We start from the raw sequence: 25,934 nt of genomic DNA, 5'->3' as shown, positions 1-25,934 counted from the left end.
TGAATCAACCGTCCGTGTTTGCAGGCTCTCGTGCGATTGGCTGAGTTTGGAGTCCGACTTGTCGTGGTTGGACATTCGTAAGAATGACATCATAGCTCGTTAAAAATGAAGGATAAAAATTCTTCTTCAAAATGTCTGAAAAAATTTAAAATACTTGTTTTTTCCTCCTCCTGCTGCTGCTGTGCTTCCTCCTTTACCCCCAACAGTTCGGAGGTGGCTAGGGAGTGTGTGTGTGTGTGATGCTTGGCTGCACTGTATACTCGGAGCATACATGAAGTTCTGTCTGTGCGTGTGTGTGTGTGTTGAACAGTTGTGTGCACGTGGACAGGTCACTCCACAGCGAAGCCGCAGGTCTCCTCCACGGCCGTCAGCAGCTTCTCATTAAGTTTCTCGTAAGACTCGTAGGGAGGGACGTCTATCCGGTTAAAACTGGACACAGGAAACAAGCGTTAGCCACCAATCTGCAGAGGACGCCACACGCCGCGTCATACGTGTCCTCACCATGTGTGCGCCTTGGGTAAGTTGTCCGTGTTGGCGTCTATCAAATGGATGGTGAAGAGCCTTGGTCCTGCAGAACCTGTAGAGCCTTACACACATTCATTCTAGTTATCACTGCGCTACCGTGGGAGACAGACCACTCCTCAGTCCAAACTACAAACATCCAGTTAAAGCTCAAACTTGATCAGACACACATTTAGTTCAGTCAGCCATTTTAAGTGTTTTTATGTGTAAAACTGATAGTTAATAACTATTTTAAGCTTCCTCTAAAGAGAAATAGTGTTTCATCCAACAGGATTGACACGCTAACGGCTAGACCGAGCAGTGTTTTTGCTGCAGGTTTAATTCTTTTTTTCAGGGCTTGTTTCCCTCTAAATTCTGTTTCATTTTAGTTTTAACTTTTAGCTTTAACGATTGTTTATAACTTCTACACAAAAACTAAATGTCTCTTTTGAGCACATCATCATTGTGATGAGCAAAGCAACGATAATAAAGGATAGGATGAGAAGAATGGATCTCTAATTTAATTTTGATTGATTAACAACATTTATACTGATATTTCTGAAGGTCAGATTGTAGAATTGAGTTTTTCTTCAGTAAAACGTAAAAACTAGCATTAGCAGCTAGGTGCCCCGCAGGGCAGACGTGATAAATGAGGCCATAGTGCTCACACTGAACTTATAAATCTGCTGCAAATGAGTAATAAAACTTATAAAAGTCTATTCTTTAATTTGAATTTATCTCATTTAGTCACTATTTGTTTGTTCTGGTATGTTTTAAATGTCCTGCCTATAGCTTGTATTTTGTTTCCTGTACTTTATTGTGAAAAGAAAAGTGGGAGGGGCTACGAGGTCCCGAGAATGAGCGCGAGGAGCGAATAACGGCCATGTGAGGAATATCCTGCTGCTGTGGATTTTTCTTTAAGCTAAGAAAAATAATTGTAATCAGAAGGGAACTGTGACCCGACTTTAAATCAGGACTCGAGCTTTAATCTGACACGGCTACAACCTCCTAAAGCCTGCTACTGGGTGTAGGAATGATCCAGTATTAGCTGAATAAAAGGACATCACAGAGGAACTGATCGTTAATCTTTATCCCGTTTTTGTTATTTGTGTCTCCAGAGTAACGATGTAAACATGCGAGGCCCAGACTCGGGTCTTAGCAGGACATGATTGTGTTTTAGTATCCGTCCAGCCCTGATCCTGGTTAGCTGTGTGTCTCTTTGTTGTTTTTAAACTTTTATGAGTAACCATGTGTGTGTGTGTGTGCGTGCGTGCGTGTGTGTGTGTGTGTGTGTGCGTGTGTGTGTGTCAGGACATGACCCACCCTGCAGAGCTTTGAACCCCTGCAGCGGCACCCGGGTGGAGCCTGTGACGAACTGCAGGAGGCGCCCTCTCCTCTCCTCGCTGAAGTCCTCCACAGCCTGCCAGAACCACCGGACCACGTTGCTCTCACTTGTGCAGTGTTTCAGGCGGGTGTTGGCCTTCCAGTCCGCGAGGTCTATCTTTCCAAGCCCGCCGATTATCAGCTGGAGGGACGAGAGGACAACAGGATGGATACGGTCCGACTCAAACGCAACAAATCAAAACAACATTTAAAAAGGGATCCGTGGTTCAGAGCTGAGACATTCACCTCAAGTTCTTTATGGTCAAAAGGTTTGAGGAGGTGCTGTGGGATCAGCTCACTGAATCCCTTTTGTAGAGCCAGAAACTGGGCTTCGATTCCCCGCATGAACCTCCAGTTCACGTAGAGTCTGCAACGCGCCGTAAACACAGACAGGATGAAGACACCCGACCCAGGAAACGTGTCGACCAATCGTCTGCTCCTACCTGACGTATTCCTTCTTGTTCTCCTCCGTAACAGAGACGTTCCTGCCGTTAGGCTTCAGTTCATGTTGGGAGAACTTCCCAAAAGCGTTGTGCTCCACGCAGAACGTGTGATCGAGGACGGAAGTGATGTCGTTCTCTCTGCACAAAGAACATTAAACACAAGTGAAAACGCACGATGAGCTAAAGCAGCAGGCTACTGTAACCCCGTTTAGTGCTAAAGGTCTGAACCGGGTTACACCAACGTCGGCCTGAGCTGCTCTGAGAACAGAGGGAAGTTCCTCACAGTATCCAGACGAGGCTCTTGTGCAGCTCTGGGTCTGTGGTCTCCAGGTCACTGAGCTGGATGGGTTTCCCGAGCAGCTGCTTGTAGAAGGGCAGCGTGAAGCTCCCGTTGATGTAGTGGCTGTGGAAGACCGCCAGGCCCATGACCCGACCCACAAAGTGGAAGTAGGACAGGTGGTCCTTGAAGAGACAGGAATCGAGTCAGAGACTGTCTGGATCAACCCCCCCCCCCCCCCCCCCCCCACACACACACACACACACCCACACACACAAAGGGACACTCACGGGGTTGATGGAGGAGTCGGAGTTGATCTGTAGTGTGTAGATGTTGTCGGTGGAGTACTGGAACAGGCCGTAGTAAGGGTTCAACATTTCATGGCACAGCAGGTACAGCCACTCCCTACAGACACACACAGGCTGTTTCAGACGCTTACACTGACAAATCACACCAATAACAGCCAGATATGATACAAAACGCCCGTTAGACGCTAATCTAACCACTCTGATGGAGCAGGAACACGTCGTCTAGTCGCACATGGATGGGTTACCGGTCCTACAGAGAAACAACAGCACCGGGCTGATCTAGAATCACACATTAAAGGTTGTTTTTTTTTTTTACCCGTGTTGTGGAGTTGCTAATGCTAACGGTTAGCCTCTACTAGCCGAGTTGTGCTCTGCTCTCTCCTGGATGCTAAATCAATAACAACCTTCTGCCGTCACGACTGAAGCCAAGGTGGGCGGGGCCACTAATGCTAATTTCCTCTCTGACACGAGCATTTCCTCATCTATTTCCTTCTGCGGCGAAAGCAGGAAATAGGGGTAGAAGACTATTTTTCACATTCAGCCTGCACGAGGAACTCGGAGTGTCCGATCGGCTTTCAAAAGAACACGTTTGTCAGAGAACAAGACTTTTAACACGACTAAGGCAAAATATTAAAACTCAAAAACATTTTCACAGTCTGAAAGACAGCTCTCATACGTTTAACACACTGATAAAGGAACACACTTTCTACTACTAACCCTACTAGTACTACTAGTACTACTACATCGGTGTCTGTGAGCCTGGGGCACACAGAAGACGGAAGCGCCGCAGTTTTGGGGTCACACAGGAATCGCTGCATCGCTGAGCGTCATGAGACAGTCACAACTTCACGTGGGACTTGAGAACAGGAAGTGGAAAGTGACTCTTGTTTATACGTGATCAGACTGCTGTCGTGTTTTGTGAAACTAATTCATTAAAAATGGGTGAGTACTCTGTTTATTAGAATATTTTAAGATCAATAGTACTTTAAAGTATCAATACTGTAGTCAAGTAGCCTTTATAAGCTCCTCGTCCATGTTTTGGCGGTTGGCTTTGTGCCGTAAAGTCGTTCTGCGTCGTAATGTCTGTTGTACATTGAATGTGCTACTACTAGTTTACCTGTTTAATTATAGATTCACTAGGATAAATACAGTAAAGTTTATCTCTCATCAATATTTACAAAGAAATCACAATGTAACCATAGAAACACTTCTGTCTGTCTGTCTTCTCCATCCCCAGTGAGTCGTGGTGGATGGCTGCTTATACTGAGCCAGGATCCTCTGGAGGTTTCTTCCTGTTAAAAGGGAGTTTTCCTCTCCACTGTCGCTTCATGCTTGCTTAGTATGAGGATTGCTGTAAAGACTGTCACTAGTCAGTGACTTGATGCAATTTGCTGGGTTCCTTATATAGGAAATATTTTTCTGATTGGTGAACTGACCTGGATTGGAATGTTTACTATGTGAAGTGCCTTGAGACGACTCTTGTCTTGATTTGGAGCTTAATAAATAAGCTTGAATTGAATTGTAAAGTACTCCTCAATTCTTCTGAATGTTCGTTCTGCGTTTTGGTTCATAATCATCTTCTTTTTTCTTATTTAACACAGTGTAGCGATTTGATGTTTAGGTAGAAAAACATCAAATGGCTACACTGTCTGTGTTAAATAAGAAAAAAGAAGAGGAGTACTCCACAATGATGTAGACAGCTGCGCCACGGAGTGTTGTTCTGGTATGTTTTAAAAGTCCTGCATATAGCAGGCGTGACGCGGCGCGGCGCATCTGTCTTCTGTGTGCCCCGGCCACAGCTGCACCAACTAAAGCAGAACCACCAAACGCTGGCTGCCCAGAAACAGGACTAAAAAAATCACCTGGCCACTCCTCCGTAATCCAGACCCTCCTCCCCTCTGAACTTCACCATCAGGCGTTTCTTCAGGTCTTTGGGCCTCATCTTCATTATCTGACGATAGGACTCCTGTAAACACACACACACACACACACACACACACACACACACACACACACACACACACACACACACACACACACACACACACACAGTTTAACTCTTTGAGCTAATGACGCCTGGTGGAGAAGCTGAGAAGAGGTTAGTTAAGCGCAGAAACCTCGTCTGATTTAGGAGAAAAATGTCTTTTTTTTTTCGTTTTGTGATGGACACTTGACCAGAACCACAACAAAATATGTGATGACCAGAGAGAGGAAAAGAGCTAGCGTTAGCCTCACTGATCAGGAGACAAGATGGCAGTTGTAGGGGGGGGGGGGGTGTGGGACGGGGGAGGGGGGTGACAAACACAAAGTATTCATTCATTCATAATCTGGAACTCCAAGTACATGTTGGAAGGTGAGTCGTGCTTCAACAATCTTCTGTTATTTACCTCTGAGTGTTAGCAGCTCAGGCTAACATTATTGTCCTTACCAGCATTTATGTTGTTGAACTACGTTGTTGAACAATAAATGTTTGAATAAAAAAAAAACAACTAATAATCTCCCCAAAATGAGGCTGGAGCTGACGACATTAAAAGAAAAGGGTTCAAAGGTCGTTAATCATCTGCTGCTCTTTCTCTCACCTCAAAGATCTCCTCTCGGGACACCTCGATGCGACAGTGTCCCGCTTGAGGCTGCTGCAGCGACAGCTCATGGCGGAGCAGCTTCAGCTTATGCACCAAGTCTCTCTCGTAGCGCACCGCTACATCTCCGTCTCCTCCTCCGCCTCCGCTGCCGACTCCCCCCTCCTCCACTCCCACATCAATCTGAGGGGCCTGGGGGGTCTCCTTCACTTGGGAGTGCTGGCTGGAGGGTGGAGATGAAGCCGAGGAAGGAGAGCAGATGAGAGAAAACACGATGAGATGGAAGAACGCCCGGATTACACACACCTGCTAAACCTCCCTTAAGCCCACATTTCTGTAAACCACATGATTCAGCCGCGCTAGCAGAGCTGGTGAGTGTTAGCACGTCATGTTCAGATCCAGACGTGTTTCTTACTCACATCAGCAGATTAGATTAACGAGAAGACAATCTTAAAACTACTCGTTTAGCAGACTAAACGTCCAGCACTCAGGAGGGAATCGGCTCATCTGTTAAAGACAGATGAGGATCTGAAGATGGCCCACCTGATGATGGTGTGGAGACGTGGGTCTGTGAACTGTGTGGTTCTGTTGTTGTGGTCCACAAAGTAGATGCGGCCGGACACGGTGCTCCGGACCTCCCAGCCCACCGGTAACGGCCCGAGTTCTTCACAGCTCACACTGGCCAGGTCCCTGCGCCACAAGCAGTCGCACAGTTTTATGGTTCTGGTAGAAAACACCAGTGGGCAACAGCTGTCCACTCTCCCGGTAGCTAATATAAAGGCTAGCAGTTAGCTTTATCAGTTTGGCGATTGTCAATAAAAAAAGAAGAATTTTGCTTTTTCTGTTGGCATCATGGCGGAGCCTGGAAGTAAAAGTAAGAGAGCAATGTCTTTGGAGATGAAGCGGAGATAAAACCTGAGTGAACATCGTCGCGGCCTACGCTAGTTTGAGGGAGCTAAAGAAGGATATGAAATCAGAGACTGATGGTGACCTGGCTTTGTTGCTACTGAACTTGTAAGTAATAATATTTTTTGTCCAACGTTGTGGATCTTTTAACTTCGTGGCTTATTTGGTTTTAGTTGGCTCGTGTTAGCATTAGCTCATTGTTAGCGTTAGCTACAGCAGGCAGCGGCTGAGTTGTTTGACAGTTGTGATTCCGCTTTCAACCAGAGGGAGGGAGAAGTGGAAAACATTTGTAGAGCAGGTTGTTATGATTTTTTAATATATTTTCTAATGGAATCCCTCTGATTGTGACTTTGAGTTATTCAATCGTTTCCAGATTTTAAAGAGCAAGTCACCCCCTACCAGATTCTTACTCAACTCCCACTTCCTGTTTGAAAAATGCAACAAATGCTGTTGCCTAGCAGACCGAGAGGGTGGAGCCTCTAACAAATACACACACTCACGACATTGTGACATCATAATGTACCATTTGACATCATAGTGTACCTCTTAGCCAATAGCGACGGCAGAATGCAAATGCAGTGCTGAGTTTTTGCCTGACGACGGTGCATCACTGACAGTTTTAGGCAGAAAATTAAAATTTTAATGAAGATGCACTAAAATGCCAAATTATTGACTACATTTGTCTACAGCAATCAGACACTCATTTATATAGTTTATCAGCAAAAAAATGTTGATTTGGAGTGACTTGCTCTTTAAACATCAAAACCAGCATTTTCTCGTAGCTTAGATTAGAACCAAACTAACGTTGAAATATCAGCGGCTGCTGCATCGTTTCTTCTCATCTTTTTATTCTCATGAAGTTATTTCTATGAAATGCACCAGGACCTTGTATTCTTGTTTATTCTCGCCTGTTTCTGGGTGTATGGAGCTAGGATTGGGACATTATTACATGTGACTTGTAACATGTTTTGTAACATGTAACTTTAGTATTGTAGCATGTAATTCTCAGTTTGTAACATGCAACTTCGGTAAGTAACATGAAACTTTTATTTTGTAACTTACAGAAAAAAATCAATGCACGAGTTCCAAATCACAACTTTCAAAACACAAATCTCAGTCTACAAGTACAACACATTTTGTCCCAATTCTAGCTTGCTTCCAACAGGAATTGTCCTCGACAGGAATCTAAGACTCATGATTGGCTGGTCAGACAAAGCCCGTCATTGGTTCTTTGAGAAGGAAGCTAGAATTGGGACAAAATGTTTTGTAACTGTAGACTGAGATTTGTGTTTTGAAACTTGTGATTTGGAACTTGTGCACTGACTTTTTTTCTGAAAGTTACAAAATGAAAGTTTCAAGTTATGTACCAAATGTTACGTGTTACAAAACGAAAGTTGCAGTTACAAAACATGTTACGGGTTACAAAGCTTGGTACAAGTTACATGTAAAATTGTCCCAATCCTAGTTCCATATGGGTGATGTTTGGAGAGTGAGAGAAGCAGCAGTGTGTGATCGCTCACCGTGGTATCCGAGGGTCGTGCCAGGTGCTGACCCCTGTCTGTGTGTGAAGGAAGTACACCTGCCCCTGAACTGTTGTTCTCTGCTCTGTTTTTAAAGCAAAAACAGATAAAACGGCCTTAGAAACTATCTGAGTCAAGTTTGGGTTGGATAAAACCTTTGCTGTTAAACTAACCGTATCCCTCCGGCAGGTCAGGCGGCTGATGCCCGTGCGGTCTGTTCTGAGGGGTGTGGCCGTGACCTCTGGAGTCCTGCCCCCTGATTCGCTGCGATGGAAGACGGCTCTCCTGATTTGGGGAGTCCAGCCGGCAGTTCCCGCCTCCCGCAGCACCAGTGGGGTCAGAGTAGGGGAGCGGCTCCTCGCTGAAACATCCCTCAAAAACAGGCCTGCACCAAAAAGAAAACAAACCTCACAGCTTAAACTAACGGTGATCAAACCAGTAAGAAAACATATTTTGCTCCCAAATTTTGTGGTGACCTTATTCACAGGATGGAGTTTGATAAATTCAGCAAAAACACGTGGCAACACACTTACGCCTCATTTTCCAGCAGGCCTCTACAGTCCACCACCGGCCCGCCGCTGCCGATGCGGTCTCGTGTTTGTAGGCTAACTGTAAACAACAAGAACGACCAGATTAAAGTGCTGACAGGGCGAGGGACAGGAAGGGACGACGCGAGAAAAACACCGTTTTGGACAAATAGTCTTACCTACAATCTGACCCCTGACTGCATCGCTGTCAGAGGGGTTCAGCTTACAGAGATCTAACCGCTGGTCTGGAGGAGGAAGCAAACTCAGGGTTTTAATCTCAGTCATGATAAATGAGTCAAAGGAAAGTTTTAAACCACGACGAATTAGAATTACATCCTGTGTCTTTTAGCCTGCTGATGGCGTTGGAAAGCAGCCGTATGCAGCCCAGAAACCCCGCCCCCTGTCGTTTGTGGATCTTCTTATGGTTCCATATACTGATGGTGATGGAGTCCGTCTTCCCGATGTAGCTGGAGAACAAGTTCCATTCATCATTTTGAATATATTGTGACATTTTCATCAAGGTCAAACATCTTTACAGAAAGGAAACTCACAGGTCATAGTGCTGGTTCCACTTGGGATCCAGTGTGCTCTTGACGGTGTCGGTGGAGTGGCACTGGCCCGATCCGTCTACCACCACCTTGGCAAATGGATCTGGTAGACCTGCACCCACACACACACACACACACACACACCAGCTCTCTGTTTCCATTGTTGCAACAAAATAATAATATTTACAAAAACACTGACGTAAAAATACTTACGAAAGAAGTCTTTCTTTGCGAGGTTCTTGGCACACAATACTACAATAAACAAAAAGAGAAAGTATGAAGAAAATGTCACATGCATAAACATGTAGTTAATGATGGCGTGTGGGCTGCTGCCATGAAATCTGGTGCAGAAAAAGATTCGGAGGAGGAAGAATGCAGGTTTGAATTTCAATGAGCAGAAAAACTAAGAAACTAAAACACGACACCCATCACAGCAGAAACCAACAATTAGTTATGCTTTAAGCTGAAATTTATCTAAAAAATCATCAATACAGGTTTTTTCTTTATCTTAACTCGGATGTTTTTAACTGCAATGCAGCACATGAACACCCGGGGGCAGTGTCGCTGCCAGGACTGCACACAACCCAACCAGCAGAGAAGAACTTCTCAGGAGGAAGGTAAGGTCCGTTCCTCAGTGTCAAGGAACCTCGCCTTGATGTCTTGGTCCTACCCCGGTTGCCTAGGAGATACATCATCAGGAACCGCCAAGGCTGCTCCAAATTGCTCATGTTCTACCGAGGCGCGTGTTCTTCGTTTGTTAGCCTTTTAGCTAGCTGAGCAAGGATACACAGAAGGTGTATTCAAACCTGGCCTGTGTCAAAAATTCCCCAGAATACGCCGCAGTATTTTCAAAAGGATGGCGAATCAGGAGCCAGCAGCTACTTCTAGGGTTGTCACGGTGTGAAAATTTAACCTCACGGTTATTGTGACCAAAATTATCACGGTTTTCGGTATTATCTCAGTATTTTTTTTAAACGTGTTACATTTTCAGACAACTAAATAAACCCTGTATGTCAGGAAAATATTGTCCTCAGTTTGTGTCTAAATTTTGCCTAAATTTTTTTATTTTGTAATTATGTTGTTTATTTGTTTACATTTTTCCCCTTTAGTCTTTAAAATACCGATATTTGCCCATAACTTCTTATTTTTTGTCTGTTTGATGTCATCATTTTAAAAATATTAGACCAGATGGTACTCAGTACTCAAGTAGCCTTCTAATCAGATACTTTTTTACCCTTACTTGAGTAATAAACCTTAAATCAGGAAAATATTGTCCTCGGTTTGTGTTCCAGTGAGCTTTGCAGATGTGGGAAAATGTCATCAGGCAGTAATCATTGTTAAATTCATAATTATTCTCGGAGAGAGACCAACTCTTATCTGCCCCTGGGAGCCCCGTAATGCATAGCGTCATTTCAACATGGGGGTGTCCGCGACACGGTTTATATGCAGGTAGCGGCGCTGCGGCTGCTTTATATAGCGACTCGTTGCATTCTCCCTCAACCCAAATCCTCGGATCACGCATTTTAGCTAAAACGCTAACGTTAGCTTGCCTTGCGTTAACTGTAGATTTGTGGGTGATGGTCACGCAGATGTGTCATGAAATTTGAAGTGTTGCTGCCTTTCACAGACACTTTTTCTGCACGTGCTGCAAACAGGATAGCCGTCTTCTATCAACCGTCCCTCGGCATTCTTCAAATATCCAAAAAATGCCCGTACTTCCCACTTTGTCTTCTTTGAGGGATAATAAATGTCCTGAGCGCTGCCGTCTCCTCCTTTTGTCCATAGAGTACTGAATATCATCTGATCTAATATTTTTAAAATGATGACATCAAACAGACAACAAATAAGAAGTTATGGGCAAATATTGGTATTTTAAAGACTAAAGGGGAAAAATGTAAACAAATAAACAACATAATTACAAAATAACACATTTTAGGCAAATTTTAGACACAAACTGAGGACAATATTTGTTGTTTATTTAGTAACCCTGAAAATTTAACATGTTTAAAAAAATACCGCGATAATATCGAAAACCGTGATAATTTTGGTCAGAATAACCACGAGGTTACATTTTCACACCGTAACAACCCTACTATAGGTCTGAGGTGAGAGCAGGGGTGGGATTTAATAAGTTTTCTTCATCCCACTTCTTTTCAGGTAATTTTTGTTTCTTGTTTTTGTGCACTTTATGTTTTATATATATATATTTTGTTGTGCCTGAAATGAAAAAAAAAGCGATTATCCTAAAATTATTTAGTTATTGTTCTTTTATGAGTTGCATATATCAGTGTCAGAAATTAAATGGGTTCTATAACCCCCCCAAGGCGCTTCGCAACACAATCAGTCATTCACCCATTCACACGCTAGTGGGGATGAGCTGTGATGTAGCCTCAGCTGCGCTGGGGCGCACTGACAGAGGCGGGGCTGCCAAACACTGCCCCCACAGGTCCCTCCGACCACCACCAGCAGGCAACGTGGGTTAACTGTCTTGCCCAAAGACACAACAGAAGCATTATCTGGTCAGAGCCGGGATCAAACCTGCAACCGTCTGATTACTGGACAACCCACTCTACCTACTGGGCTACTGCTGTCCTGTAAGAGTAAGACAATATGGGTATATCAAAAATAGGTGACAAACAACAAAATGTTGGGATTCAGCCTGCTGGAGCAGCTGAGCTGCGGTAGGTAGGTGTTGTGCAAAGAAAAGTGAGCCGCCAGCCATGCCGCCGCCCCGCCTCAGGAACAATACAACACAGATGCATATTGAGGACGCAATCAATTTGAAATGAGCGACAAGGCTCATTTTATATATACTTGTGATATTAACTTTTCATACTAACATACTTCCTGAATGTTTCCTCTGCAGATAGACTAAGGAAATGACAAATACAGAAAGAAATACATAAATAAAATAAAGAAAACTTAAAAGGAGAACTTGGATGTGTTCTCCTTTTATCTTCTTGTTTCAACGCTTCGCTCAAGTCTCGGACTGGGACTCTGTATCCAGCAGACGCACAAAAACAAGCGACTTGGACTCGGATCAGGAGCGAAAAAATGCGATTGAAATATTACTAATTTAGACTCTTGCTGAGCAGTTTAGAAAACCATTAGAATAATAATATTAATGGTTTTCACGGTTTGCCTTTTTCCTCCCAGGATCTGAGACTTCCTAAGAAGTCTGTGCTGTGGGATGTGATGAAGGAGGTGGCGTACATGTGTCTGGCGTAGCCGGGCCTATTTCCTGTGATTAACCAACGGAGAATGGCTGCAGGATATCCTTCCCTTTTCCTCGTCAACCTCTTTCATTGCTCCTCCATCTGACTCACACATTCCTCCCCCAGACCTCATCTTTTTATCAGACACAATAAAATACCCAGAGAGGAAAAGAGTCGAGTGTCTGAACTCTGACTCTTCTTTCACTGAATCCATACAGGAAGTCTCTCCTGTCTCCCGTCTCTGTCCTGCTGAGCCATCCAAACCTCTAATCTTCCAAACTCCTCCCAGAGACAGACACCTCTAAATGCATCTATTCATCGTTTTCTTTCCGCCTCTTGACCAGCTCTCTTGTGGTGCTCTGTGTGTGTGTGAGACAGGCTCTTTCAGAGAAAACCTCCCACCAGCCAAGGTCATGGCTGAGACGGCTCAGCTGGTCACCCATTTCCAGTTATTCTCCATCACCTTTTTTAAAAGATGGATTTTCTCCTTTGACTCTTAAACTCAGATTAAAGGGAAACTATGTAATTTTTTAAACATTTTTAAATAAGTTTCTTGAGCCAGCATGTGCTAAAATGACCCTTTACAGGGTTAATGTAAGGGTCTCTCAGCCCCAGTAGCCAGAATACCACATTTGCAACCGGAGAGTAGGGTTGTCACGGTAACCGGTGTAGCGGTAAACCCCGGTAAAAAAGTTGACAATAATAATAACAGTCTTGTTTTTAAAAAAAAAAAAAAGATCTCGGTGGGTTTACCGTGGCTGCGGTGTAGGCGCGGTGACCCTTACCAGCCACCGTATCATCTGCTGAAGTTGCCGGCAGCACATGCGCGCTTTGTTGTTTACAACCAAAACTTTCTTGAAGCTAAAGCTGAAATAATGGCCAAAGGAGGAGACGGCAGCGCGCAGGACATTTATTATCCCTCAAAGAAGACAAAGTGGGAAGTACGGGCATTTTTTGGGTATTTGAAGAATGCCGGAGGACAGTTTATAGAAGACTGCTATCCTGTTTGCAGCACGTGCAGAAAAAGTGTCTGTGAAAGGCAGCAACGCTTCAAATCTCATGACACATCTGTGTGACCATCACCCACAACTCTACAGTCAACGCAAGGCAAGCTAGCGTTAGCGTTTTAGCTAAAATGCGTGATCTGAGGATTTGGGCTAAGGGAGAATGCAACGAGTCGCTATATACAGGGTATCTGCAGGTTTAAGGGAGCCAAATTTAAGACTTTTTAAGACCTTTTTAAGGCCACTTTGACCAATTTAAGCTTTTTTTTTTTCAATTAAATTTAAGCTATAATTTCCTGCTATTGCCTGGAACCGGTGCTAACCACGTTGCAAACGTGGGATTAGCCATCTAGATACCATTAAACTTGCACTTCCCCATGGCGCAAGCTCCCACTAGCTTAACCAGCTAATGTGCTCATCTAAAAATAGCCCCTTTTCACAACCAACTGAATGTGTACGGTTCCACTTTTGCAAATGTCATACACAAAAAATGCTGAACACAAACTAGAAATTCACAACAACAAAAAAAAAAAAAAGAAATAAAAGAGTCTTATTAATTGGGTCTTTGGTAATTTAAGACCTTTGGAAACTGTATTTAAGGATTATTTATCATTTTTAAGGATTTTTAAGGCCTTAAATTTGGAAAAGCAAATTTAAGACTTTTTAAGACTTTTTAAGGACCCGCGGATACCCTGTATATAAAGCAGCCGCAGCGCCGCTACCTGCATATAAACCGTGTCGCGGACACCCCCATGTTGAACTGACGCTATGCATTACGGGGCTCCCAGGGGCAGATAAGAGTTGGTCTCTCTCCGAGAATAATTATGAATTTAACAATGATTACTGCCTGATGACATTTTCCCACATCTGCAAAGCTCACTGGAAGGACACAAACCGAGGACAATATTTTCCTGATATAGGGTTTATTACTCAAGTAAGGGTAAAAAGGTATCTGATTAGAAGGCTACTTGAGTACTGAGTATCATCTGGTCTAATATTTTTAAAATGATGACATCAAACAGACAAAAAATAAGAAGTTATGGGCAAATATTGGTATTTTAAAGACTAAAGGGGAAAAATGTAAACAAATAAACAACATAATTACAAAATAACACATTTTAGGCAAAATTTAGACACAAACTGAGGACAATATTTTCCTGACATACAGGGTTTATTTTAGGGCTGCAGCTATCGAATATTTTTGTAATCGAGTACTCTATCTAATCTTTTTTTCGATTAATCGAGTACTCTAATAAATTACCCTTTTGTGTTTGTAAACCATTATATCAAATAGCATGTTATAATTATGAAAGACCTCTTAAAATGAGCAAGCAGTTGCCAGTTATTCTTCAAGTTTTATTCAAAATTAGTTTCCAAAACTTCAGCACTTCAACTTTACTTCACAGTAAACAAATGCGTGTGCATAAAATAAGTAAACAACCTGAGCCAATTTTCCCCTCATGCGAGAATCTACCAGCCTGCAAGCCAGACAAAAACTAGGAGGATAACTGTTGAAGTAGCGCTGCGAGCGGCTGCGGCCCAAACAGAACCAGAACCGCTCACGGCGCAAACAGCTCGCCGGCTGTTTCCCTATTAACACACGTTCGTTTTAATGTCTACACTTTTTGTCTCACACAATAACAAGGATTGTCGAAAGCATGTTTGCTGTAGTTTTGTCAAACATTTATTTACTTTCTTTTGTTTTCCTCCGCCACTCATAAATACCCGTGTCCTCCTGCAGCAATCCCGAGGGACAACAAATATCAATAACAACACAATAAAAAGTCCGACATATTGTGTAAAAACTGCTATTTTTTAGCACATTTTAAGTCCGAAGTGTTGCTACCATACGTACGGTGTGAGCTGAAAATTGAGTGCTACAAACGAAAAAGTCGCAGAGTCTGCAGAATATATAGAAATACAGGTTAAAAAGCATTATCTTGTAGAGGCCCCGAGTCCGCTTGCAGAAGGGACATTTACAGGTGCTGCAGCATGGAGGATGTGGTGTGGTAAGCTAAATCCGTTTTACAGTATTTACACTGGACTACATTTTCCACCTTACGACGTGAAAAATGGTCCCACATCTTTGACATTTTCTGTCTTTTTCGCACTCCACCGGGGTTCAAGTGTTCCGCCATGGCTTAAGAGAAAGCTAAGTTATATTCGCTACTCGCGTGTGCATTGATTCAGCCCAGTGGGCATGTGCGTCACTTATTTCGGTCCGGGTGAAACATGACCCCGGGCGATTGCAAAGCCATGAATTAATTAAATATGAATTAAACGAATCCTCGAGGCAGAGAATTTGACTCGAGGATTTTTTGTACTCGAATTATTAGAGGTACTCGAGGAATCGTTTCAGCCCTAGTTTATTTAGTTGTCTGGAAATCAATCAATCAATCAAAGCTTTATTTATAAAGCTTTGATTGATGTAGCACGTTAAAAAAAACAGCGATAATACTGAAAACCGTGATAATTTTGGTCACAATAACCGTGAGGTTAAATTTTCACAAGTGGGCGTGGTGCGTCGACTACCGGATCTGACCTCAACAAATTTTGGAATCGAGCTGTCGACATCATCGAGGCTTCGCTACAGCCCTAAGAAATACACCCAAACTCTTTTTTGGCTGCATTCATGAATTTTCCTGTCTCAGCTGCAATTTGGTCGATGTAAAGATTTTTCCTGCAAACGAAAGAAAGTATAGCCCACCTGGCATTTCTCCTTCCCCTGATTCTGATCTGGGTTAGGCACAAAGTATTTTGCAGAAAATAATCAATGAAACTAAAATATAAAAACACGAAATCTGCTTCAGCTGGCTGAATAAATTACTGCAGACAACGGGAGTCAAACCCATGTCAGCAGATGGCAAAACAAGGTGAAAGGCAGGGGCTTTAACCACTGGAATATTAAGAACAATAGGGAGTAGGGCTGCTCGATTATGGCAAAAATAATAATCACGATTATGGTGACTGAAATTGAGATCACGATTATTTAGGACGATTTTTCAATTTATGTTGATTTTATTTGTTTTTATTCAGTCATAAAATTGCTCAGGGCACAATCAGGACAAAAAGAAATAAGAAACAAGATGATCACTAAAATAACTCCTGATTCCCAGTATAAAAAGACCAATATACTTATAGCTCATAGTCTATGACCCAAGGGCTATAGACCTTGGTTTAACTCATTTAAGTCTAACCAGTACAGACCCAAATACCAATATCTTGCAAATACTGACAGCAAGAATTATACAGTGGCATTTATAACAAATAAATGCAAATAAATTGATGTTCACAAAATGTTGCATTAACAATAATATAATAATAACATTTATTGAGTCATGTCAAGGTGCTGTAGGAGCGTGCACTAGCACCGTGTCCTCAGAGAGATTAGTTATTAGTTATCAGCGTGAGGAACTTATTTCTACCTTATTTATAAACTATTTATTTACAAGTCCATCAGTTAATGTAATGATTGTCCCAACCACAGCTGCACCCCCCACCCCGGTCTCACAGCAATCGGGCAAGCTGCACGCGCACATTTAGCCATTTTTAGCTGCTCAGGAGTCCGCAGGTGTGGTGTGTGTGTCACTCACTCTGGTTAGTCCAACAGGGAGCCGGCTCCGAGAGCCGTTTCTTTAGCGACTGACACATCACTACATCATTCCCTTTTCTAATGTTGTGAAGAACGGTCCAGAGCACAGGCGGAGTGTTTAGCTAACCTGCAGGAAATGTCGACGACAGTTATCCAGAAAGTAGCTAAGGGTTACCAGAGATGTTTCTGAGGTGTTCTCTAGGTACTTTTAGGATTAAAAAGTCAAGAAGGGGGTCTGAAAAGCTGCTAGAAATAGCGTCAAAGTCGCTAAGTTGGCAACACTGTGGAGGTGCGCTTCATTTGCAACTCAGGGCAGCGCAAGCGGGAGGAGCAAATAATCGGCTTGTTTTGTTTTTTATAATCGTTCAAAACTCAGATCATAATCGTGATTAAAATTCGATTAATTGAGCAGCCCTAATAGGGAGCCTAAGTCTCCTCCCTTTCCATTCGGCTCATGGGTCCCCGGAAGAATAAAAAAATGAATGCAAGTCAACGGGGCTAAAAGCGCAATTTTCTAATCCGCTTTGCCTTAGACTCCGAATCACACATATGTTTTACTTCAATTTACCATATTTTCCGGACTATAAATCACACTTTTTTTCATAGTCTGGCTGGTCCTGCGACTTATATACCAAAGTGACTGCACCAAATTATGTATACCGCGCTGCTGTGGGCCGGCACCGACCCAGGAATGAGTCCCCTGTCCTGCTGGGAGGGTTTGAAACACCGCCATCCTCTGCTGGAGACCATGGTGCGCTGCTGCGCCCTGATTGTTTTAGGGATGCAACGATACCACTTTTTTCCAAACCGATACAATACCGATACTTGGATCTGAGTACTCGCCGATACCGATTACCAATACCGATACTTCTACCACACAAAAAAGGCAATGATTTGGAATGCAGATTTTATTTTCTTCTCTGCTTTCAACAGGAAGGACTCAGATTCAGAAAAGACTGTGAGGTAGATAAAAGGTAAAATATATGAATAGAAATCATCACAAAACTAAAATATTAGGTGAACAGAAATGACAAGTTACAGTGAAGCCATTTTCAAGCAACTGCATTGGTATCGGTTCCTGGTATCGGTTAACTTTTACCGATACTGGTATTGGTATCGTATTGGTGCCGATACCGATACCAGTATTGGTATCGGCACATCCCTAGATTGTTTATTCTGTTATTGTTACCGGTACTTGTCTTGCAATGTGAAACGCTTGGTCTCAGATTTTGTAAGAAAACTAATAAAATTTCCCCCCCAAAATGCGACTTATATATGTTTTTTTTTCTTTGTTATACATTTTATGGCTGGTGCGACTTATACTCCGGAAAATACTGTAAATTAAAAGTAATAAGGGGTGTTTCGACCACATCAGTCACGTACTTTGAGATTTATCAGCTCGTAAAAGTTTGTAATAAGCATGACTACAAATCAGACTTTGTTATGTCACACAGAATCTCCTCCCCCCTAGCGTAGCCGCTACTTAACACAAGGCCAGATTTATGGTGGTTCTTTCCTCCTGAAGGAAGGATTTAAAGTTCACTAAACTTAGTAATTTTCCCTCCGTTTTACTCCATGTCTGTTCTGATTTGTAGTCTTGGACTTATTTTCACACAAAACCTAAAATAACGTTTCACCCGTTTGAAAAGAAGCTCGTTCTTGGCATCAAAATGTGCCTGTAAACTTCACAGACATCATATGTGAAATCCACGGCCCATGACAAGCAGAATTAGAAAATAGCATTTTTAGCCCCGTTGACTTGCATTCATATATTCGTTCTTTTGGGGACCCATGAGCCGGGAAGTAGGTGAGCGTGAATTAGGCTCCCAGCAGGACACAGTTGTGGGGACGTTGTCGGAGCGGGCGTGGGCGGAGCATCACTGAAACAGTCCGTTTCAGTTCCAGGTATAGAGCTCCAGGAGTTGACGTCACTTTTCCCGGCATGCAACAGTTCAAATCGAAACGGCGCCATATTGGCAGGCAGAAGCCCACAGCTGGGCTATTTGCTATTGTCAGAAAACTCAATCAAACTGGAAATATGGTAGATTCCTGTTGTGCCCCAGGATGCAGAACAGACACGGACAACATAAGGGAAGAGCCGTCTACAGGATTCCCCAAGATCCGGAACGCCGCAAACGTTGGATCATTGTAATAAAACACGCAAGTGACCGGGCTAAAATGAAGCTGTGGGATCCCGAGAGTAAAGGTTTTCACTTATGCAGCGACCACTTCATATCAGGTACTTAAACCAATGTTTCCTCAACTGTGTATGGTGTTTATTTTAAATGCTTTTATTACGATTCTTAGTGGCCTTCCTAAACTTATTTTGGCGTGGCTTTTTCTGTCTTATTACTCATAGCAACATGTAAACATCACGTAAAACGTTGCCACGTGATTTCTGCGTGCTGCCGTTTACGTGTTTTGCTAAGCTGTATTTAATTTTTAAACAATGGTTGATCAATTGTCAGATCACACATAAAAGCACTTTGGATTGCTATTATCTGTCTCACCGAGACAGATCTCAGACAGATCCTGAGACGCTCCTGCCTGACATATTTATTTTATTCACGGAAAACAATCAAACTAGTGATTTCTCTTGGCGTTCAGTTTATACATTCAAACAGCACAGCACTCTATTTAAACTTCTTACATGTATTTGTCCATCCATCCATCCATTTTCATTTGCTTATCCGGAGTCTGGTTGCGGGGGCAGTAGCCTAAGTCCAGAGGGACTTCCCTCTCCCCAGCCACTTGGGCCAGGTCCTGCTGGGAAATCCCAAGGCGTTCCCTGGCCAGGTCCACTCCGACAGCTTCTGGCATTTTTAAAAAGTATCCCAGGGGCACGGTAAGGGTCGGAGATGTTTAATCTATTTAATTTCTGACAATATAAAACGATTTCTTCGGTTTTAAAGTGTGAAGTAAACTCTGATGGAGAAAAATCCAAGCCGATCCCGTTCATTTTGTTTACCTTTGTTGCCTGCCAACATGGCGTCTACTCTCAGTCACGTGACATCCGGAGCTCTACACATTCAGGCTGATGAGGATAACTCATACTTAAGATAAATGACATCTATTGTGCTAACCTTTGCTCTCAAAGGTTTAAAATAGCATGATTTAAGCTAATTTGTTTTTTAAATGTTCTTTAAACCAACTAAAATAACAAAAAAAAAAACTAATAAAAACTATAAATATTCTCCGATATGTACAGACTATTGTTGACAATTGAACCTGTTATTTTGTAAAACAGTGTCAAATGAAAAGCTTTTCTGACACTAAAGTGTCCACCTACAGCTAATTTCAGCCTAAAAACAACAAAAACACAATAACAGTTGGACAACAACATGGATGACGCTTAGCCTGGCTGAAGAAAAACCACCGCAGATTTTGTGAAATGTGACCAACCAGACACACGGGCCTTTCTGATGCTGGCCAAACAACCGCTCTGTGTGTTGGAATAAACACAGCTTACCAGCCAGGCTGCATAACATTACCATTGGCTCAATGTGCATTCCTCATCCAATTAGAATTCCTGTCATACCTGAGGGGGCGGGGCACATTCGGGGACAATAACCTCTGCATCCAATGACTGACTGCTATACACCAACTCTTTATATCACTGGGACACAACAGCAATAGGGATATTTCAGGAGTTTTAAAATGAATCATTCAGTAACTCAAAATGCTTGATTGTTAAAGAAATCTTAACAGAAATGCTTAATTTAATTCACTCATCGGTTATTTTGTTAAAATTACCGTCATGCACCAAATTAAGCACCAGGCATAGTTTGAAGGGGAAGCAGCGAAGAGGGAAAATCAGATGAAAGAATAAAGGCTGAAACTAGTTTTTGACCTTTTCTAACAAGCTGCTGGCTAAAGGAGTCCATGTCTACTGTCAAATCTGGATTAACACGAGCACAAAGTCACTAAATCTGCATCTGAACAAAAAGAGCCCAGTGTAGGGATCAGAGTGGTGCCAAGTAACACAACAACAGTTAAGTGGGTAAACCTCAACAGCACAAATCTTGTCACGTTATATTCCTTTCTTGTATTTAAAAGCTGCGTTTTTATTCATCTATACTGAGAAAAAACATAGAAAGAGTTCATATTCTACAAGTCAGTGGGATTTTCCTCTTGTCTTTTTAGTTTCACATGTCTTTTTCTAAAAATAACATTTATAAAACCATAACCCTAACCCTTTATGATGATTATTATTAGGGTTAGGGGTTCTCTGATCCGATCACGTGATCAAAAATAAATAAATACGCCCGATAACGGGGTTTTCAAACAATCAGAATCGTGTAGAGAAGATTGGATATACCCAAAACAGAAACTTTCAAACCTGATTACAATGTTTTAGTTTTACTAGAGCCCACATATCGAGTTTTTTTCAAGATCGCTGACTGGCGATCTGCCAGAAACTGCAATTGGTGCACCCCTGGTTAATGTCAAAGCAATTTGTTGCTATAGAGTCATTTTTTTGGACAAGTGTGCCAAAACAGGTACAAAAGTTTTGTATTCAAAATTAGAAAAATGAAAATCTAAAGGAACAAATATGATTTTGTAGTTCAAACAGCAGTGCTAAATATGTTCATTTATATTTGAGAACATTACCTCATGTCCAGTTGAAACTGGTTTTGTTTCATGAGTATTCATACTGGTTTTCTCAATAAAAGGAAATTGAAACATTGACGTAATCTGTATTTAGTAAAGACAAAATCGGTATCGGCAAGCCAGGTTTTTCTCAAGATTGATGATTGGACAAAAACTGCATTTGGTGCACCCCTCAGTTTTACTCTCAGGTTCCTCAACATCAATATTCATTGTTGCGTGGATGACAATAACACGGTAACGTCACACAATTTACAACATGCATGTTAGCTAGCAGGCTAATGCAGAGCTAACGTGTCTCCTCAGAACAGTTTGGACGTATTTTAAACCGGACAGCAAAGGCAGAGCAACATAAAACATTTTAGATGGTGGAAAGGACAGAGCCGAGTGATATGGACGCCGTGTCCTTTAACTCTGTCAACAGCACCGCCATAAGGCCTCAAAAAAATAAAACAAGAATCGAACATTTCTAGCGGCAGACACGAAGCAGAATGAGGAACTTCCCGCGGAAAAGGTCGGACAATATAAACGTGAATACACGCATGACTGAGGGATAACAAAGGTACGCAGCAGATTTTTTATTTGAGTATTTGTGGAGGATACATTTGTTCGTGATAAAACGTCTCTAACATTGAAAACACACTAGAAAGGTGACTGCATTGATGGCAGGATACCTCAGAAAAGCGCTACGCCCTGGCACAGAAGTGCTTTACAACACTGACACACCGGCTGCACTCTACAATTACAAAACACTAAAGCTCAAACTCATCAGGACAAAGCTGCACGGCCTGCTGCTTGCTTCAAAAATATGATCCATCTAGATTTTTCAAATACCTTCACCAGCTTCCCACTGTGGCCATACTGATGCACTTCTACTGTTCTGTGGTTTGACTGCACAAAAAAATGTGGTCTAAATCTTAGTTTAGGAAGTGTTTTCTGCTGATTGTGGGATTAAAGCGTCTGATCAGGTGTGTGGTGAAGTGTCCGCTTACAGAGCGGACACTTCACTGGTACTGAATGAAGACTTCACATACAGATGTTCATGTTTAAATGATTTTTTATTACAGAGGCTTCTGCATGACACTAATGTAAATAAAATATATGTAGAGGTGGTCTCGGACCATTTTTTAATCAATAATCATTTTAGTAATGGACAAGTGATGGATCTGGGTTATTCATGCAGATTCAATGTTTCATCGCAGTTTTGTGTCAATGACATATGTGCTAGAACTCAAATATTCTTTTAAAAAACGGATAAACTATTGTTGGTAAAGCTGAATAAAACTAATAGAAATGGATTATTATTAGTATTAATGTGCAATTTTGCACCTTTTTGAGTGTGATCGAGACTTTCTTTGCTTCTTGTGCAGTGTCTTAATCTCGTTCATTTATTTCCTGGAGCTTAACTACTAACAGATTGTCCAGTTTAATTCTAAACCAAGTACTGCAGAAATGCTGTGAGTACATTTTGGTTTAGAACCAACACAAAAAAGAGCTAACACATTTGGAGAAAGACACTAAAAGGAGAAGTGGAATGTGCGAAAACCACTAAAACAACGACAAATTCAACATCCTATCTGGTAGGGCTGTGGTGAAGCGTCGATGGTGTCGACGGCTCGATTCTAAAAATTTGTCGACGTCAGATCCGGTAGTCGACGCTCCACGCCCACTTGTTGCATCCCCAGGAGTTTGTAAATAGAGGAGGAATCTCATTTTTGGTTCTTTTTTAAAACACAGGAAAGGGTTCTCTTTACCTTGCTAACGTTTCGTTTACAGTCGGCAAACAAAACGTTAGCAAGGTAAAAAGAAACCTTTCTTGTGTTTTAAAAAGAACCAAAAATGGAATTAGAAACTAGACACAGTAAGAACACACAAAAGAGGAGGAATCTGCCTGTTTTTCCTCTAGTTTGCCCTCTTCTCCGCCTTCACTAAAATCCCCGCCAAATACCCAAGACCCGGTCCGTCCGCTACAAGATTCCTTTCCTGTTTTGCCCGCCTTCGTCTCCCGGCAACGGACAACAACTTCCGGGGTCAGATGCGCTGCTCCGTCTCTAGCGCAGATGTAGAAAATCACCGGGAGCGTTTCTCCCTTCATAAAGGAGCTTCTTTCAGACATTAGGAGAGCTGTTTTGGTGGTAGCAGTCTCTCCTCCGTGCTGGTCTGTTTGCTGGGTGTTTTTGGTTTATTTAAACTCGGTAACTTGAACTTAACGTTGGTAAAGCTACTGTTAGCATTTTCGCTAGCAGCTTCTTGCGTTTGGATAAGCTGTTACGTTTTGGTTTAGAGTTCATCTTTTTTGTGGTGCAGATCTCCCTTTTATTACATTTAGAGTGTTGTGGGTTTTCGGTTTAGTTTAAAATATCACCTTGAGTTTGGCTTAACCGCCCAGTTTAGAGTTTGGACCTTTGGAGATCCTTATTTCGGTCCAGAACCCAGTAATCTTTGCCCAGTGGGACATCCCTAGTTATTTGTACTTTTATTTTAATTCCCCACAGGCAGAATTCGTTTTATTATTCCCAACCTGTGGATGGAAAGATTTATGTTTTTTGGAGTTGTAAATAAACCTGATCATCATTTTAACTTTTAAATCCTGTGTTATTGTCCCTTCCCTTTCTGCACACGAGCCAAACTCCCCAGGAAGGGTCGTAACACCACTCGCCTCACGCACATAAGTGACCAAAACAAAGCAGCATGGAGACACTCCGTCTTCAAACACCTCTCAGGCAGCAGCCTGCACTCCCAAGTTCTACACGTCACCAGAACAAAACCAACCGCAACACAATAAAAGCTGTGTTATACAAAATGGAATGCCTGCGTGTTTATTCTCTTACAGTAACAACTTATCAATTTTTTTGAGGAATTTATTTGAGATTTTCTGGTTTTTATTAATTGTGCAATGAAAAAAAGAATTGTTAGATTAATCGTCTAAATAGTGCTTAGAATAGTCGACTATTCAATAAAATAATCGTCAGAATAATCGTTTAAAAAATAATCGTTTACCCCCAACCCTCCTATCTGGTTGGTCAAACTGGAAAAGCTACGGTTCGGAAGCCTGATGAAAGGTAAAGGTGTTTTACATAGTAAATACAAACACGGTTGATCTCGGTTCCTTCAATGACAATTTAAAAACCGTGATAGAATCAGTCCTAATCTGTTGTTTTAGACTAAAAACACAAAGCTGGGGCGTCCTCCTGGGCCAGGACAAGTTTTTGACTAAATTAAGGTGATGTTATTGTTCACAGAATTAAAATTCATGTTGAAGTTAAGATTATTTCATAGGACCTGTGGTTAGCTAGCTCATGTTAAACATGTAATGTCTTGAAAGAATCGGAATCGGGAATCGATAGGAACCGGAATCGAAACGAGGAATTGGAATTAGAATCGGAATCATTCAAAATCAAACGATGCCCAACCCTACTCTACTCCTGGCTAGATTACATATAGACTGAAGCTGAAACCTGTACTCTGAGTATTGTGTGAAGAGATGAGTGTGTCAACACAAATTTCTGCTTCAAATCCAGCTTACAAGAAAGGCTAGAAAGAAACTAAAAGCCACAAATAACCAGCATGTTTCCACTAGTTTTTCTGTTCTGATCGCCCAGAAGGGAAATGGAGCTGTCTTTTTGTTTACTTTTGAGTCACTGGAAGGCCAGAGTGTCTGCCCAGAGGCAGAGAGGTCATTTCCATTTGAATAGAGGCCCCTCGGTGGCTAGTGGCGTTACATTAGCTACAGTAAAAACCATTGTTCCAGCTGGATCCCTCCCTGTGTGAGAGAAAAGGGACTCCGACAAGCCCTGCGAGGAGACCCGAGCACCAAAACGGAATAAACATCTCAGACGAGCTGATCCCTAAAGAGGAAACATGTTTAAACTTCCCAGGGTCGGGATAAGTTCAGCGAGTCTAACCGCAGCTGACACAGCAGCCACACAGCGATCGATAGCCCGTGGTAATCTGGGCTAGCGTGTCACAGATCCACCAATCAATCGATTTTAAAGAGGCTGCGGAGGAACAGTCGCCTTTATTACTGTAACCCAGTCGGTCGGGTTGGGTTGGTGGTCACTCAACAGGAAAATGGGTGTAGCTAACAAGCTGCAACGGTCAGCGGTAACTAAGATCTTCCCACAAGCTAGCGGGCTAACAGGCAAGTGCAGCACATAAAAGTTAGGCTGGACTATACCGACAATGTACAATAAAGAGCTGTAAATAAAATATTTAAGCTCCAGTTACAGCCTGCCGTGTGAGCGGAATTGTTGCTGGCTCGCTATTTTCTTACCTGTCAGTCGGATTTTGATGCTGGACCCGTTCCTCCGACTCCCAGGATTCGACATCACTCCCGGTAACAAGGCTCACACAAACTTCCCCCCGAAGTCGGCCGAAAACTCTCCTTCACCAACATAAAATGGCACCGCGGAAGATTTCAGAGGCCAACCATTCGCTTCGTTTTTGTTTCCCTCACGGAGAAGAACGTCTTATTTGGCCGCAAAGTCCTGCGCTCCTTCGAAATTCAACAACACGGGAGAACA

The 25,934-nt window shown here is 42.5% G+C and overlaps 1 protein-coding gene across 2 annotated transcripts; it reads right to left on the bottom strand.

The window, feature by feature from the left end:
* Positions 1–96: 96 nt before the first annotated feature.
* On the bottom strand, positions 97–25,934 carry smurf1 (SMAD specific E3 ubiquitin protein ligase 1). 2 transcript variants are annotated; one of them, XM_015945397.3, is made up of 18 exons: positions 25,685–25,934; positions 9,206–9,244; positions 8,996–9,104; positions 8,778–8,911; positions 8,624–8,689; positions 8,451–8,526; positions 8,091–8,302; positions 7,918–8,002; positions 6,035–6,181; positions 5,492–5,714; positions 4,775–4,878; positions 2,895–3,009; positions 2,611–2,789; positions 2,328–2,465; positions 2,131–2,251; positions 1,825–2,026; positions 502–586; positions 97–429 (listed from the first exon to the last, which is right to left on the bottom strand). In XM_015945397.3, exons 1-18 carry the CDS (start codon positions 25,737–25,739, stop codon positions 330–332), a joined length of 2,190 nt encoding a protein of 729 aa, XP_015800883.1. In that variant the 5' UTR covers positions 25,740–25,934; the 3' UTR covers positions 97–329. The 2 variants fall into 2 exon arrangements, with proteins under 2 accessions (XP_015800883.1, XP_015800884.1); XM_015945398.3 differs by having other exon boundaries at positions 502–577.

The sequence above is a fragment of the Nothobranchius furzeri genome, chromosome 12 (assembly GCF_043380555.1).
Source record: "Nothobranchius furzeri strain GRZ-AD chromosome 12, NfurGRZ-RIMD1, whole genome shotgun sequence".
Taxonomy (NCBI): Eukaryota; Metazoa; Chordata; class Actinopteri; order Cyprinodontiformes; family Nothobranchiidae; genus Nothobranchius; species Nothobranchius furzeri.
This window is presented reverse-complemented; position numbering and strand designations above follow the sequence as displayed.